Source organism: Amblyraja radiata, chromosome 10 (assembly GCF_010909765.2).
Source record: "Amblyraja radiata isolate CabotCenter1 chromosome 10, sAmbRad1.1.pri, whole genome shotgun sequence".
NCBI classification, from domain to species: domain Eukaryota; kingdom Metazoa; phylum Chordata; class Chondrichthyes; order Rajiformes; family Rajidae; genus Amblyraja; species Amblyraja radiata.
The window spans coordinates 65,548,831-65,565,825 of NC_045965.1; the positions used below are offsets into that span (position 1 = coordinate 65,548,831).

At 44.6% G+C, this 16,995-nt stretch overlaps 1 protein-coding gene across 2 annotated transcripts in view; it reads left to right on the top strand.

Moving 5' to 3' along the window:
- The window catches only part of prkacb (protein kinase cAMP-activated catalytic subunit beta), a 150,492-nt gene that overhangs the window by 113,506 nt on the left and 19,991 nt on the right, over positions 1 to 16,995 (top strand). For both annotated transcript variants that reach the window (XM_033029074.1, XM_033029075.1), the window contains 3 exons: positions 619 to 747; positions 4,785 to 4,883; positions 10,879 to 10,961. In XM_033029074.1, the coding sequence (XP_032884965.1) occupies positions 619 to 747; positions 4,785 to 4,883; positions 10,879 to 10,961 (311 nt within the window). The remainder of the gene's footprint in view (positions 1 to 618; positions 748 to 4,784; positions 4,884 to 10,878; positions 10,962 to 16,995) is intronic.

A 16,995-nucleotide genomic window follows, 5' to 3' on the forward strand; every position in this document is an offset into this window, starting at 1 on the left:
TATTATCTATTGTGTTTAGCCGAGGTATTTAAATGAGGTTGTTAAAATTGGCCAAGTACCTCTGGATTTAAGGAGAAGTTGTTCATTTTGCTGTCCATTGACCTCTGTAGAAGATATTTTAAATGCTGTGCCATAATGTTTTTACTGTGGTTCTCTGGTGCAACTACATTTGCTAACATAACTTGCAAATCTCAAAGAAGTGAAGACATAACTCGAACAAAAAAACAGAGTGCGAGAGGAACTCTGCGAGTGAGGCATTATCTGTGGAGGGAAATGGACAGACTACGTTTTGGGCCTTATTCACACATCGCCTCAGAGTCTAAAGAAGGGTCCTGACCCAAAACGTTGCCTGTCTCTTTCCCTCCACAGATGCTGCCTGACCCGCTGAGTTACACCAGCACTTTATTCTAAATACGTTCCCTCTCTGTGGTGACTTTCATAATCAATTAATGAGGCAACACCGGAAAGGAATAAGTGGCGTTCTGGAAGCAAGATGCTGGTGAAAATTAGTGAGAAGACACGCCCATAAATCTACATTTAGAAATACAGACTAGACCATCTTGATGCAGAAGAAAATAAATACATGGAGATAAAAAAATAATATTCTGTATCTTTCAGAACACTGCAGGCCTAGATGATTTTGAAAGGCAAAAAACACTTGGAACGGGTTCTTTTGGAAGAGTTATGTTGGTGAAACATAAAGGCACGGAACAGTACTACGCCATGAAGATACTGGATAAACAAAAAGTAAGTATGCCCGTTCATACAAGGCAGCAGACCAGAGAGTGAGTGTTTTTTATTTCCCATTGACTTAATGTCACTGTACCAAAACATTTTGTGGGATATTGTAGATTGCAATTTGTCAATAATATACGTTGTAATGTTTCGTTTAGAGATACAGCAAGGAAACGGGTCCTTTGACCCACCGAGTCTGCACAGGTCAGCGATCCCCACATACGAACACGATCCTACACTCACGGCTCGGTATAAATGCAAATTGTCCCGAGTGTGTGTAGGGTAGTGTTAATGTGTGGGGATTGCAGGTTAGTACGGACTCGGTGGGCCGAAGGGCCTGTTTCCATGCTGTATCTAAACTAAATTAAACACACTGGGGACATTTTATAATTATACTAAGCCAATTAGCCTACAAACCTGTACATTTTTGAAGTGTAGGAGGAAAATGGCTTGCTCATTATTCCTAAACTGAGTCCAGAACCAGGGGCCACAGTTAATGGCCTACTCCTGCACCCATTGTCTATTGAAACCAGAGATCCCGGAGAAAACCCATGTAAGTCACGGAGTAAACGTACAAACTCAATACAGACAGCACCCATAGTCAGGATCGAACCCTGGTCTCTGGCGCGGTGAGGCAGCAACTCTACCGCTGCGCCACCGTGCCACTCTAAATGTGTTGACAAGCATACTTACTTGCTGGACTAGGCACTGCCGCTTCCTGCAAAGATGTGCCCGTTCCAGTTTGATCTTCACACAGAGAACCAATACTTCTGATAAATACAAAAATGCCTTGAGTAAACTTTGAGCTTTAGCCTTTGCCTACGTAACTATACACAGATGCTGTAAAGGTCAGCTTAAGATAACGTCAGAAATATAGCAGCTTCAAAGACCATTTCCTTTTTAAGTTTGAGTAAGTATGACTGCAATGAGTAGATAGTTTAACAATATCAAACCACTGACTACATATATGGAACAAGGCAGGTTTATATTATTTGCAAATCCATATTTAGATGTTCGAGATGCAGTGTGGAAGCAGGCCCTTCAGCCCACCTAGTCCGAGCTGACCAGCGATCACCCGTACACAAGTTCTCATCCACCCCATACACACAAGGGAGTGAATGCGAAAGTGGGATAGCATGGACCGAGTGTGAACGGCTGATCGATGGTCGGCATGGGCTCGATGGGCTGAAAAGCCTATTTACATGCTGTATCTCTCAAATAAAAACTAATCCGAATATGTTCTCTAGATAAAAGGCTGATGGATAAACCTAGTTTAGCAGTGAAAGGCCCGTAATGTCTGATGCATTTAAAAAAATTATTCTGACTACGGGTGCTGCCTGTACGGAGTTTGTACGTTCTCCCTGTGGCCGCGTGGATTTTCTCCAGTGTCCTCTCACACTTCCAAGATGTTTGTAGGTTAATTGGCTTCTGCAAATTGTAAATTGTCCCTAGTGTATAGGATAATGTACAGTGCGAACACTGGTCAGCCCAGACACGACGAGCCGAAGGGCCTGTTTACACGCTGTGTCTCGCAAAAAAGTCTAATCAAGGTAAATCAAGCTGTTTTAATGCTATAAGTGGAAAGTATGGTTTTACAAAATAATGTAGCTGAACCTGAACCGATTCTATTATGTGGTCAGGAACCAAATCAAGCATTAATCCCACACTAGGAGGCATCATAAGCCCACGGGCAGACAACACAGGGAAGGTAATGCTGACCTGATTGCTGAGTACTCTGTTAACCATAGCAGCCTTTGTTTGGGCTACAAATTTAATGTTAGATTTGGACATTATTTCAAATATGTGAAATATGGTATGAAATGAGAGTGCGTTTTTATTTCCTTTATTAAATCCCTAGAAGATTCTGAGCTTGCTGGGATAGTATTTTGTTGATCATGGAAGAGCACCAGAACAGACCCTTCAGCCCATCTTGTGCGTGTCCATCACAATGCCAATTTAAATTAATTTGATCTCCTGAACATGCTCTTTCTCCTTCCATTCCTGCCTGTCCATGTGCCTGTTTAAATGCATCTTGTGGAACTATAGTATGTGCCTCCACCACCTCCCATGGCAGGCGTTCCAAGCATCTACCATAATGCTTTCAATTAATAATTGTTTTTATTTGCCCCCTCACACCATAATGCTATGCCCTCTAGCACCCCCTCCACACACACTTGGATCTCCTGCCATCAGGCAAGAGATTCCGTAGCATACAGCTTCCTGCCACAGGCTGTGAGGCTGTTAAACAGTCACTCCACCTGATTCTGCGGCTTTGCACTGACATTTTAATAACTCTGGCACTGGCCACTCAAATCAGCTGCCCTGGACATTTTAATGACTGTTTTTACTGTATTTTAATGTTGCTGTTTTACCTGCTTTTAACTATTTATACTGTTTCATCAGGGACTGGATTGTTTTTACTGTTATTATGTGTGAAATGGTTTAAGTTTCATGTGCGATGCTGGGAAACGTCTGCTCATTTTGCACTGTACAACTGTTGCTTTGCAAGATGACATTGATAGTATGTGACATTTCTACGCAGGGAAAGGATTCTGACACTCTATCCTATCTATGCCTCATAATTTTATAAACTTCTATCAGGTCGCCCCTCAGCCTCCGATGCTCCAAAGAAAACAATCCAAGTTTGCCGAACCCCTCCTTGTAGTTTGTAGTTAAAACTTTCCAATCTAGGAAACCTGCTGATGAACCACTTCTTCACCCTCTACAAAGCCTCCCCCACATCCTTCCTACAGTGTGGCAACCAGCACTGCCCACACAGTGCTCCAAATGCGGCCCAGCTGATGGTTTATCCATCTCTAATGTGACTTGCCATTAGGGCCCCGACGGATGAAGACAAGATATCATACGCTTTCTTTGCCACCCTATCGACTTATTTTGTGCGTTTCATGCAGGTCCGGACTTGCATCCTAAGACTCCTCTGTACATCACTGCAATTTATTATCCACGACTTGCATTTCAAAGTTCAGCATCTTGCACTTGGATATTGCAATAACATTGAGGCGTTAAACTTTGGAAGGTTAAATGTAAGAAGAACCCCGTGTTGAAAGAAGCTACATCTTTCATTACTTTTCATATTGTGGGTTTAATGATGTTATCGTTATAAGAGGCTTATTATAACCTCCACCTATCCCAGCAAGAAGCCCACACCAAACAAATGTATGAACACTAAAATATGCAATATTTTTTGGTCGTGGTGATTGGGATAGGATTGTCTATTAGATAGACATAAAATGCTGGAATAACTCAGCGGGACAGGCAGTATCTCTGGAGAGAAGGAATGGGTGACGTTTTGGGACAAGACCCTTCTTCAGACTATTGTTCTCTAGTGTTAAGTGAATGCTGATGATAAATGTTATAAATTGCATAGAGTACCTCGGCTAAGTACATCTAATATCTGTAGAGTTAATTGTTGCCTGTTAACTCATTGATTCTTTTTTTTGTTTTTGTTATTGAGTAACCCAGGTGAAAAGTGAAAGGCCAGGGCCACAGTGCAGGACACTATGCAGGACCAGTGTTGAAAAGAGTAGTAGAGAAGACAAGATAAATCAAGACGCAGTGGTTAGGTGATGCCAGGATTGCGTTTTAAAAGCCTTATAGATTATAGAAGGAAGGGAAGCCGGAGAGGTAAGAAGCTCTACAGTTTTTAGGTCCTATATAAGAGTGAGCTAGTGTAGGAGATAGTGCGATGAGTCTTGCTTTCAACGTTCCCTCTTCAGCACAAGAGGTGACAAAGTGCAGAATGAAATTTTTCGATCTTGCCATATTTTCGCTTTCTGCCCCTACCAATTTGAGCCAAATTAGATCCTTTTTGGACAAGACTCATTTCTCTTCTCCCACCCTTAAATGGGTAGCAATCAAATAAGCAGAATTCTTATTCCGAGAGAGTAATCACAGTTGAGACTTGGTGGTTATTGCTGATGTAATTACATGTTTTTTCATGCTTCCCCATGCATATTTACCCCCAATGCATAAATTAGCCATGTCATCCCTTCATCATGCATGATCATTAATGCGCTCTTTCTGTGCAGGTCGTCAAACTGAAGCAAATAGAACACACACTCAATGAGAAGAGAATATTGCAAGCAGTCAATTTCCCATTTCTGGTGAAGTTGGAGTATTCCTTCAAGGTAAATGTTCTTCATTTTGGAAGACTAGGTGAGACGCACCATTCCATATCTTTAAAATGGGTTTGAATCCTTCACACACATCAGCCTTCGAGTTGAGCTTGGGGAATTTCTGAATTTTATGATGTGCTAAAAAGGCCTGAATAAGATTTGGACAGGACTTCAAAATGTTTCATTATTGGAATTGAAGACGATTGATGTCTGGAAGATATCAATGTCTTTGTGCACTATTAAAACATTGCCACTATTGATACAGTGTTAGCACTTGACAGTCAAAATAATTGTTTATATTGCACATTTATTCTCATTCATTCCTGGTTCTGAGAGTTGTTTTAATACTAAATAGAGCAACACAAAACCTTGGTTAGGCCATACTGCACGTAGATCTTAAAGGATGTGATTAGTTTAGTTTATTGTCACGTGTACCGAGGTACAGTGAAAAGCTTTTGTCACGAGCTAACCAGTCAGCAGAAAAGACAATACATCATCCAACCAAGTTGGCGAAGGTGCAGAATAGATTCACAAGGATGTTGCCTGGATTGGAGAGCTTTAGTTATCAGGAGAGATTGGGTAGGCTGGGTAGGAAAGAACTGCAGATGCTGGTTTAAATCGAAGGTGGAGTAACTCAGCGGGACAGGCAGCATCTCTGGAGAGAAGGAATGGGTGACGTTTCGGGTCGTCTGTTTTTCCCTGGAGCAAAGGAAGCAGAAAGGTGACGTGCAAATTGTTTTTTAAATTACGTGGCTTAGATGGTGTCAATAGCCAAAGTTTCTTTCCCATAGTAGAGGTGATTAAAACCAGAGGGTAGAATGAGGAGGGTTTAATGGAATCTGAGGGGTATATTTTTCACGGAGTTGGTATCTGGAATGCCAGGGGTGATGGTGGAAGTGGGAAAAATGGCAACATTTGCATTATCTTGACAGATGCCCAACAAGACAGAAGGATATGGAATTAATGCAGGCAGATAAGATTAGTTTAGTTCAGCATCATGTCTGGCATTGACATTGTGGGCTGAAGTGGCCTGTGCTGTTTTATTGTGTAGGAAGGAACTGCAGATGCTGGGGTTTTTTTTCCTGAAGATGAACACAAAACGCTGGAGAAAATCAGCTGGTCTGGCAGCATCTCTTGAGAAAAGGAATAGGTGACGTTTCGGGTGGAGAACCTTCTTCAGACTGTTATTGTGTTCTAGGTGGGATTGGTCTGATGCTGAGCATAGATACAGAGGGTCGAAGGGCCTGTTTCTATGCTGTACATCTTTGATGCCCTGATAAATCAAGTCATCGACACATTAACCTTTTAATTGGATACCGGCAGGATATTAATTAAAACTACATTATGAATCCCCTTTCAGGCACAGCTGATAACTTTTCTAATTTGAATTGTTGTATAATAGCACTAAACTGAACAAATGTATTGTACTTAAATGTGGACAAGATTGATTAATGACCCATGCACTGACTGCCTTATTTTAAATTTAACAACTGTTAACTTGCATTGAAGACTTGCCAATGGGAATTTAAATAAAGACTTGCATTTCAGGCAGCACACATTTTGTTTCCTAGCATCCACAATGCAATCTCAGTACCAGCTGTGGCAGGTAGGTTCTCTACCAGAGGGCTGTGGATACAACCATTCAGTATCTGAAGCTTACAATCTGTGCAAATGGACAATGGGTGCTGGAGTGAACTTGCCCTGTTCATATTGAATACAGGAGATGAATGGAAATGTGGACACAAGGAACTCGTCTAGTTTACAACAACAAAAATCACTGCTGGAGTAACGCAGCGGGTCTGGCAGTTTCTCTGGAGAACATGGATAGGCGACATTTCAGATTGAGACCCTTCTTCAGATTGAACCTAAATGTCACCTATCCATGTTCTCCAGAGATGCTGCCTGTCCTTTTGAGTTACTCTAATATTTTGTGTCACTGAATGGACATATGGACCATTTCTGCTTCTGTTCCTTCTGTATATACGGAAGAGAGTGGCTTTGCTGGTGTGGAAAGACTCTCAAGCTTTTCATTTCAATGGGTTTCATTGCGCTTGTTCAGGTACAGCTAACAGTGTTTCTGTGGGACTTTTTTATTTCACCGGGTTCATACTTGGCTCCCAAGCCATGGCTTTAATTTTGAGATGATGTCTCTGTAACTGCTGTTCATCAGTGTCATTCTTCAGTGGAGGTGAGGTGGGAAGAAGGGGCGGAGGCGAGAGCTGGCAACTGATGGATGGATCCTGGCGAAGAGGGGTTGATTGACGATGAGTCGGGCGAGGGAGTGAAGGGTGAAGATGGCCATGAAAGTAGGAGGAAGGGGGACATAGAAAATAGGTGCAGGAGGAGGCCATTCAGCCCTTCAAGCCAGCACCCCGACTCAGCCTTGACCTTCCCCCCTCCCCTCATTGGGTGGGGGAGGGGGGTGGGGAGAAAGCTGGAAGAGAGAGGCAGGGGCAGGGTGGTGTCAAAGCCTATAGATGGATACAGTTGAAGGGGGGGTTACTTGTTAAATAACAAAGGCTAGAGTGAAAAGGAGACGAGGGTGGTGAATCTGTGGAATTCATTGCCACAGAAGGCCGCGGAGGCCAAGTCAATGGATATTTTTAAGGCAGAGATAGATAGATTCTTGATTAGTACGGGTCAGGGGTTATGGGGAGAAGGCAAGGGAATGGGGTTAGGAGGGAGAGATAGATCAGTCATGATTGAATGGCAGAGTAGACTTGATGGGCCGAATGGTCTAATTCTGCTCTTATCATGTATAACCTATTACCCAGCTCCTTTCCTCCACCACCACCTCCTGCTCACTGCCCAACCCAACCATCTCTAGGTGCCCTGGTTCTATCCCATCCCTTCCATTCCCTCCCTCAGGTTCTACATTCCACTACTCGCCTGTTCTACCATCTGCATCCCTGTTACCTCTGAACCTATGTTTGATCATCTCCACCCTGTTCTTCCCCCATCTGCCAATTAACCTCTTCATCCTGGATCCATCTATCTTTGGCTGCAGCCCTTCCCCTCCCCTCGTTCCACCAACTATTTTCCCTCTTCTCCAAGAGTCTGAAGAAGGGTCTCAACCCAAAAGTTCCTTCCACAGATGCAACTCTACCCGCCAACCCAGAATCCCTCCAGCAGTTTGGGGGTTTTTTTTGCCCAAGATACTGGCATCTGCAGTCTCTCGACTCCTGTACCGTATACAGTTTGTGTTGGTTAAAGTGGATCAACCTATACCCTAGCACTGGAGGAATCTAATGTAATGGGTAACTGGGAGCTGGTCAAAGTTCCTGCAAGCTGCTAGCCTTATAGACAAGATCCATTGTGCTGTTTGCTCTCCATGGTTGAACATTTTCGGTTAATGTGGCAGCCAATTTGTCAGGTGTTGGTCTTCAAATCTTTATCCTTCAACGAATACTCATTTCCTAAAAATCAGTGTCATGACATGGGATCGTGACAGAAGCCTCCTGGTGGCGATCCCTGGAAGCGACGACGCGATGCACTCTGTGACGCGTCTGGCGACATGTTGGACGATGACAAAAGCCAACAGCGAGCTACATCGTCTGACACACGCACGAACGAACGAGTGTCAGAACAATGCCTTCGTATCTGACCTTTTATGTATAGGTGGCTAAGGGATGTCCCTCTAAAGGTTGCTGAAATCATGGAGGGTGTAGTTGCGGTGAATTGCCATAGTATTTTCCCCAGAGTAGGGAAGTCTAGAGGCCATAGATTTAATGTGAGGGGTGAAAAGATTTAAAACGGAACTGAGGGGAAACTTTTTCACACACAGGGTGGTGTGTCCATGAAAGGTGCCAGAGGAAGTAGTAAAACTGGGTACAATTAAGACATTTTAAAGGAGAATTGAACGGGTATATGGATAGGAACGGTTTGGAAGGCTATAGGCCAGGCAAAGGCAAGTGGGACTAACACTGTTAGGCAACATGGTTGTCATGGACGAGTTAGACTGAAGGGCCGGTTTCCTTGCACCATAGGGGCCACCATTGGAGATTGACAGGTTCTTGATTAGTACGAGTGTCAGGGGTTATGGGGAGAAGGCAGGAGAATGGGGTTGAGAGGGAAAGATAGATCAGCCATGATTGAATGGCGGAGTAGACTCAATGGGCCAAATGGCCTAATTCTGCTCCGAGAACATGAATTTATAGCTCTTTGATACTGTGGCTTAAAAAAATGTTTCTGGAGCATCCATCTGTGGGAGAGGTGCCTTGTCCATGGGACAGACATGATTCACTGGAATGACGGCAGACGTTACAAGAGCATGTAATGTAGCCTACCACAATTTACTGATGTATTTGTGGCTTTTTCGCTCTGCAACCTTAATTCCCACGTGGCCTCTGGAACAAAGGGGTATAATCTTAACATAGCCAGCCACACAACAGTAAAATTCCTCGAGCACTATTTTCATGAATATCTGAAACTGGTTCTGAAAGATATTGTGGATGCAAACCAAATGTTCTTTTCAGTAGAGCAACAGATGTATTGGGGGTGCGATGCTTTTTCCTAAAATGGCCTATTGGTCAGTCAGGATGTTATTCACCGGCTGGATCAGCGTTGGAGCTAGGCAGCTGCTTTGTTTCATTGTGGAACGGAAGGAGGTGTGAAGAAAGTTAAATCTCAAAAGTTGTTGCAGCTTGTAGTTTTGAGTTCATGCAATCTACTCAGTACAGTAATAGCCAAATGTTCTCTTGCATGTCATAGCGTGCAAAACGTTTCATGAATCGAGTGCGCAATAGAGCTCTCTGAAGGCCAGAAGTGGTACTGTACCACCAAATGTCTCTTCCCTGCCTTGAGATGAACGAAAGTAGCAGAAATTGAAATTGGGGGAAATTGGGGGAATGAAATATAATTTGAAGCCATCATGTGCGATTGACCTTAGTCATCATATATATTCCCCTTCCAAAAGATTCTGTCAGATCCTCTTAAGATGTTAATTAGTACCTTGATTTTAACAGGCAGTTGTATTTACATACCATTCGCCAAGTTGTGTTGGAAGGAATGGGGAAGGGAAATTATTTTTACTGCATAATTCTTGCTATTATTTCATGTTGATCAAAAGTGAACAGAAAATCCCACGTGGCACCAAACACCTTGAGCTGGTGGAACAATAAAGCTGTGTGTGTTGCTTCACATTGGTTTGATATATCCAGTGTGAAATACCCCATTACCTGCAATGTACTTGATCACATCACCCATGATCACATTGAATGGCGGTGCTGGCTCGAAGGGCTGAATGGCCTACTCCTGCACCTTGCCTACTTGGAACCATACGGCACAGAAACAAGCCTTTTGACCAACTTGTCCGTGCCGACCGATGCCCATCTCGTCCAGTCCCATTTTCCTGCCTTTGGCCCATGTCCCTATCCACGTACATATCCAAGTGTCTTAAATGCTGTTATAGTTCCTCCCTCAAAACGAACTCCTCTGACAGCTTGTTCCATATTGCCACCCTCTGTGTGAAAACATTTCCCCGCAGGTTCCTATTAAATCTTTTCCCTCTCATCTTAAACTAATGTCCACTGGTTCTTGATTCTCCGACCATAGGTAAAATTCACTGTGCATCCACCCTATCTATTCCTCTCATGGTTTTATACACCCCTGTAAGATTGCCCCTCAGCTTCCTGCACTCCAAGGAATAAAGTCTACAGGACTGTAAATCTTTGCCCTCTGGTATTTGATTTTTCCATCCTGGAAAAAAAGCTTCAGATTGTCCACCCTATCTATGCCCCTCATGATTGTATGTACTTCTGTCAAGTATCCCAACAATCTCTGGCATTCCAGAGAAAATCCAAATCTGTCCAACCTCTCCCTGTAGATAATCCCATACGCTCTTATCCAAGCATCATTCTGGTAAAACATTTAACTTGGATGCTATTTCCAATATTCAGTGAAGAATGTTTACATATAACTGTAATATTTGCTCGTTAAGGGGATGTAACCATTGGCTGTCAATGTATCACTTTAATTCTTTAATTTATGGTCTAATTCTGTGTTTTAGGACAACTCTAATTTATATATGGTAATGGAGTACGTGCCAGGGGGTGAAATGTTTTCGCATCTTAGAAGAATTGGAAGGTTCAGGTAAGGCCCGTGGACTGATTGATTAAAAAAAATCTTGCTATTCGTTACATAGAATCAGAATTTATCAATGGCCAGAGAAGATGGGTTTATGGTCATAAGGAATAGGAGTAGCATTAGGCCATTCGGTCCATCAAGTCTACTCCGCCATTCAATCATGGCTGATCTATCTCTCCGTACTAACCTCATTTTCTTGCCTTCTCCTCATGACCTCTGACCCCTGCACTAATCAAGAATCTATCTCTGCCTTATTCACTGACGGCCCCCACAGCGTTCGGTGGCAAAGAATTCCACAGATTCACCGCCCTCTGACTAAATAAATTTCTCCTCATCTCCTTCCTAAGAGAACGTCCCTTAATTCTGAGGCTTTGACCTCTAGTCCTCGACTCTCCCACTAGTGGAAACATCCTCTCCACATCCACTCTATCCAAGCCTTTCACTGTTCTCTATGTTTCAATGAGGTACCCCTCATTGTTCTAAATTCCAGCGAGTACAGGCCCAGTGCCGACAAACACTCATCATGGATTAACCCACTAATTCCTGGGATGCCTTTATTCCTTCTACCAAAATGCATGACTCCACACTTTGCTGCACTATATTCCATCTGCCACTTCTCTGCCCACTCTCCCAACCTGCCCAAGTCCTCCTGCAGAGTCCCTGCTTTCTCTACTCTACCTGCCCCTCAACCTATTTTCGTATCATCCGCAAACTTGGCCAGAAGGCCCTCAATCCCCTCGTCCAAATGATTAATATACAACGTGAAGAGTAGTGGCCCTAGCACCGACCCCTGCGGAACTCCGCTAGTCACTGGCAGCCAACAATAAAAAGCCCCCTTTATTGCCACTCTTTGTCTTCTGCAATCCAGACAACCTGCTATCCATGCCAGTATCTGCCCTTCGATACCGTGTGCTCTCATCTTCCTTAGCCGCCTCATGTCTGGCACCTAATCAAAGTCCAGAACCAGGGGCAACAGTTTAAGAATAAGGGGTAAGGCATTTAGAACGGAGATGAGGAAACACTTTTTCACACATAGACAATAGGTGCAGGAGTAAGCCATTCGGCCCTTTGAGCCAGCACCACCATTCAATGTGATCATGGATGATCATCCCCAATCAGTACCCCGTTCCTGCCTTCTCCCCATATCCCCTGACTCCACTATCTTTAAGAGCCCTATCTAGCTCTCTCTTGAAAGTATCCAAAGAACCGGCCTCCAACGTCCTCTGAGGCAGAGAATTCCACAGACTCACAGCTCTCTGTGGTTCTGGACTCCCCCAACATCGGGAACATGTTTCTTGCCTCCAGCATGTCCAAACCCTTAACAATCTTATATGTTTCAATAAGATACCCTCTCATCCTTCTAAACTCCAGAGTGTACAAGCCCAGCCGGTCCATTCTCTCAGCATGTGACAGTCCCGCCATCCCGGGAATTAACCTTGTAAACCAACGCTGCATTCCCTCAATAGCAAGAATGTCCTTCCTCAAATTAGGGTACCAAAACTGCACGCAATCCTCCAGGTGTGGTCTCACTAGGGCTCTGTACAACTGCAGAACAGAGGAGCTCTTTGCTCCTATACTGGACTCCTCTTGTTATAAAGGCCAACATGCCATTCGCTTTCTTCACTGCCTGCTGTACCTGCATGCTTACTTTCATAGACTGATGAACAAGGACCCCCCAGATCCCGTTGTACTTCCCGTTTTCCCAACTTGACGCCATTTAGATAGTAATCTGCCTTCCTGTTTTTGATACCAAAGTGGATAACATCACATTTATCCACATTAAACTTCATCTGCCATGCATCTGCCCACTCCCCCAACCTGTCCAAGTCACCCTGCATTCTCATAGCATCCTCCTCACAGTTCACACTGCCACCCAGCTTTGTGTCATCTGCAAATTTGCTAATGTTACTTTGAATCCCTTCATCCAAATCATTGATATATATTGTAAATAGCTGCGGCCCCAGCACCGAGCCTTGCGGTACCCCACTAGTCACTGCCTGCCATTCTGAAAGGGACCCGTTAATCCCTACTCTTTGTTTCCTGTCTGCCAACCACTTCTCTATCCATGTCAGCACTCTACCCCCAATATCCATGTGGCCTAATTTTGCCCACTAATCTCCTATGTGGGACCTTATCAAATGCTTTTTGAAAGTCCAGGTACACTACATCCACTGACTCTCCCTTGTCCATTTTCCAAGTTACAGAGTGGTGAGTCTGTAGAATTCTCTGCCTCAGAGGGCGGTGGAGGCCGGTTCTCTGGATACTTTCAAGAGAGAGCTTGATAGGGCTCTTAAAGATAGCAGAGTGAGGGGATATGGGGAGAAGGCAGGAACGGGGTACTGATTGGGGATGATCAGCCATGATCATTGAATCGCGGTGCTGGCTAGATGGGCCGAATGGCCTATTCCTGCACCTATTGTCTATTGCTTCTGAAAATCTAAGTAAACAATATCTACTGACTCTCCTTTGTCTGTCCTGCTATTTACTTCTTCAAAGAATTCCAGCAAATTTGTCGAGCAAGATCTCCCCTTCACAAAGCCATGCTGACTTTGACCTATTTTATCGTGAACATCTAAGTACTCCATAACCTTATCCTTTATAATGGACTCTAAAATCTTACCAACAACTGATGTCAGACTAAAAGGCCTGTCCCACTAACGTGACTTTTCAGCGACTGTCTTCGACCATCAAGCTCGAGGGCGCTCGCCTGAAAAACCTCGAGCTGGATCGACCGTCAGCGATGAAACCACGAGCTGGATCGACCGTCTGCACGCACGCACGCACGCACACACGCACTCACACACACACACACACACACACACACACACACACACACACACACACACACACACACACGCACCCCCAAAGGCCAAGGAAAGCGGGGGAGCTCGATTCACAGCCACGATGAACCGGAAAGTAAAAGATGGCTGCCACAATGGACTGTTTTCCTTGGTTCTGAAAACTCCAATGAGCCAATTAAAATGCACGGTCAGCAAATGAGATTGCCTACGGCTACCTTCGCTGCCTAGTCACTCCACTGCACTACGAGTTCAAAAGAACCATGCTGACCAATTTTTACTCGCACCCGCGATGAACAAACTGAGGCCGCGAGTATGCGGGAACTTCCCTCGAGCATGAAGGAGAGTTCCAGTGACCTCCTAGGACCACGTGTCGAGCGCAAACTCTTCTAAACTCGCAAATTAGGTCGCCACAGTGGGACAGGCCCTTAACCTGCCTCTTGTTCCCACTATTCTGCCTTGCTCCCTTTTGTGCAGCGGGGTATGCGGAGCAGGGAGGTTCTACCGCAGTTGTACAGGGCCTTGGTGAGACCACACCTGGAGTATTGCGTACAGTTTTGGTCTCCTAATCCGAGGAAATACATTCTTGCCATACAGGGAGTACAGAGAAGGTTCACCAGACTGATTCCTGGGATGGCAGGACTTTCATATGAAGAAAGACTGGATAGACACGGCTTGTACATGCTAAAATTTAGAAGATTGAGGGGGGATCTTATAGAAACTTACAAAATTCTTAAGGGGTTGGACAGGCTAGATGCAGGAAGATAATTCCCGATGTTGGGGAAGTCCAGAACTAGGGGTCACAGTTTAAGGATAAGAGGGAGGTCTTTTGGACCGAGATGAGAAAATCATTTTTTACACAGGTGAATCTGTGGCATTCTCTGCCACAGAAGGTAGTTGAGGCCAGTTCATTGGCTATATTTAAGAGGGAGTTAGATGTGGCCCTTGTGGCTAAAGGGATCAGGGGGTATGGAGAGAAGGCAGGGATGGGATACTGAGTTGGATGATCAGCCATGATCATATTGAATGGCGGTGCATGCTCGAAGGGCCGAATGGCCTACTCCTGCACCTATTTTCTATGTTTCTATGTAATATTAGCAATTTTCCAATCATCTGGAACCACTCTTGACTCTAGTGATTCCTGAAATATCACAATCAATGCCTCCACAATCTCTAAAACCTCTTCCTGAACCCTAGGGTGCAGTCCATCTGGTCCAGGTGACTTATCCACCTTCAGCCCTTTCAGCTTCTTAAGCACCTTCTCCATGGTAATAGCCGCTCCACTAACTTCCACCCCCTGACTCTCTTGAATTTCAGGCACGTTGCTGGTGTCTTCCACTGTGTAGACTGACACAAAAATGTTATTAATCTCCTCTGCCATTTCTTTATTCCCCATTATCACTTCTCCTTCATCATTCTCCAGTGGCCCAACGTCCACTCTTGCCTCTTTCTTGCTCTTTATATAACTGAAGAAACTCTTGCTATCCTCTTTTATATTATTGGCGATCTTACCTTCGTATTTCATCTTTACTCCGCATATTGCCTTTTTAGTTACCCTCTGATGTTCCCAATCCTCTGGCCTCCCACTAATCTTTGCTATGTTATACGCCTTCTCTTTGAGTTTCATACTGTCCTTGACTTTCTTTGTCAGCCGCAGTCGCCTCTTTCTCCGCTAGAATCTTCCTCTTTGGATCCTGCGTCTTCCGGATTATTCCCGATAATTCCTGCCATTGCTGTTCCGCCGTCATCCGTGCTAGGGTCCCTTTCCAGTCAACTTTGGCCAGCTCCTCCCTCATGCCTCTGTAGTCCCCTCTGCCCAACTGCGATACCGATACATCAGATTTCACCTTCTCCCTCTCAAATTGCAGATTAAAACATTTAGAAAAAACAACTTTTAAAACGTTTAAGGCGAAGGAAGAAAACCTGAAGGGGCAACATTTGTACACAAAAGGCGTTAGTGGTAAAGAATGAGCTGCCAGAGGAAGTGGAGTCAGATACTGTCACAACATTAAAACAAATATTTTAGACAGGTACATGAATTGCATAACTTTGGAGGGATATGGGCCAAAAAGATGGATCCCTTCATCCAAGCGTCTCATTGAGGGAGTTGGCACCATGCTCGAGGTGATGGGTGGAGACAGTATCTGTGCGTTCTATCAACATACGGATGGATTGTTGGGTCAAGGTGCGGCCCTGAGCTCCATGTCTCAGTGTTGAGCAGCTGCACAGTTGGCTCTGCTCCACCCAACACCAACCCTTGCAGGAAACTTCTCCGCACTATCCCGCGGCAATTCCTTGCTGTGGGAGCTCCGGGGGAGGGCAGGGGTCCACAGCCTGAGCGGACATCTTGGAGTTCAGCAGGGTGATCTTATAGACATGTACAAGATCATAAGGGGAATGGATCAGGTCCCTTACCCAGAGTTGGGGAATCGAGAATCAGAGAACATAGGTTTACGGTGAAAGGGGAAAGATTTTAAGAATCTGAAGGGTAACTTTTTCTCGCAAGGGGTGGTGGGTGTATGGTGCGTGCTGCCGGAGGATGTAGTTGAGGCAGGGACAATCGGAACATTGAAGAACAAATTAGGCAGTACATGAATAGGACAGGTTTAGTGGGATATATGGGCCAAACCCAGGCAAGTGGGACTAGTGTAGATTGAGCATGTTGATTGGTGTGGGCAAGTTGGGCCGAAAGGCCTGTTTCCACGCTGTATGACTCCATGTATCTTTGAGTGGATTACCAAGCGCAGAGTGCTTCCTGCCCATCTTTCGGCCTACAATGTCCGTTCCAAACACGATGCCACACTAATAATGTGATATGCCTGGACATAGTCATAGAGCCATGCAACATGGAAACAGGCCCTTCGGCCCAACTTGTCCACCCCGACCAACATGTCCCACCTGCCTGCATTTGTCCCATATCCCTCTAAACTTGTCCTCTCCCTGCACCTCCATATCCATCCATGAGCCTATCTAAAAGCCACCTAAGCATCGGAGAACATGGTTTAAGTTCATTCAGGAAGGAACTGAAGGGGTGAGAAAGATTGAGCATTTCCTTCAGCTCTGTTTGGGTTTGGAACACACTGCTTGAAGACGAGAATCAAAAGATTTGCTGGCAGTTTTCACTTTGAAATTGGTTACTTGAAAATATACATCGGAACGGATCAGAAAAGTGGAACAAGAAAAGTCAGAAGAAGGGTCTCGACCAGAAACGCCACCTATTCCTTCGCTCCATAGATGCTGCC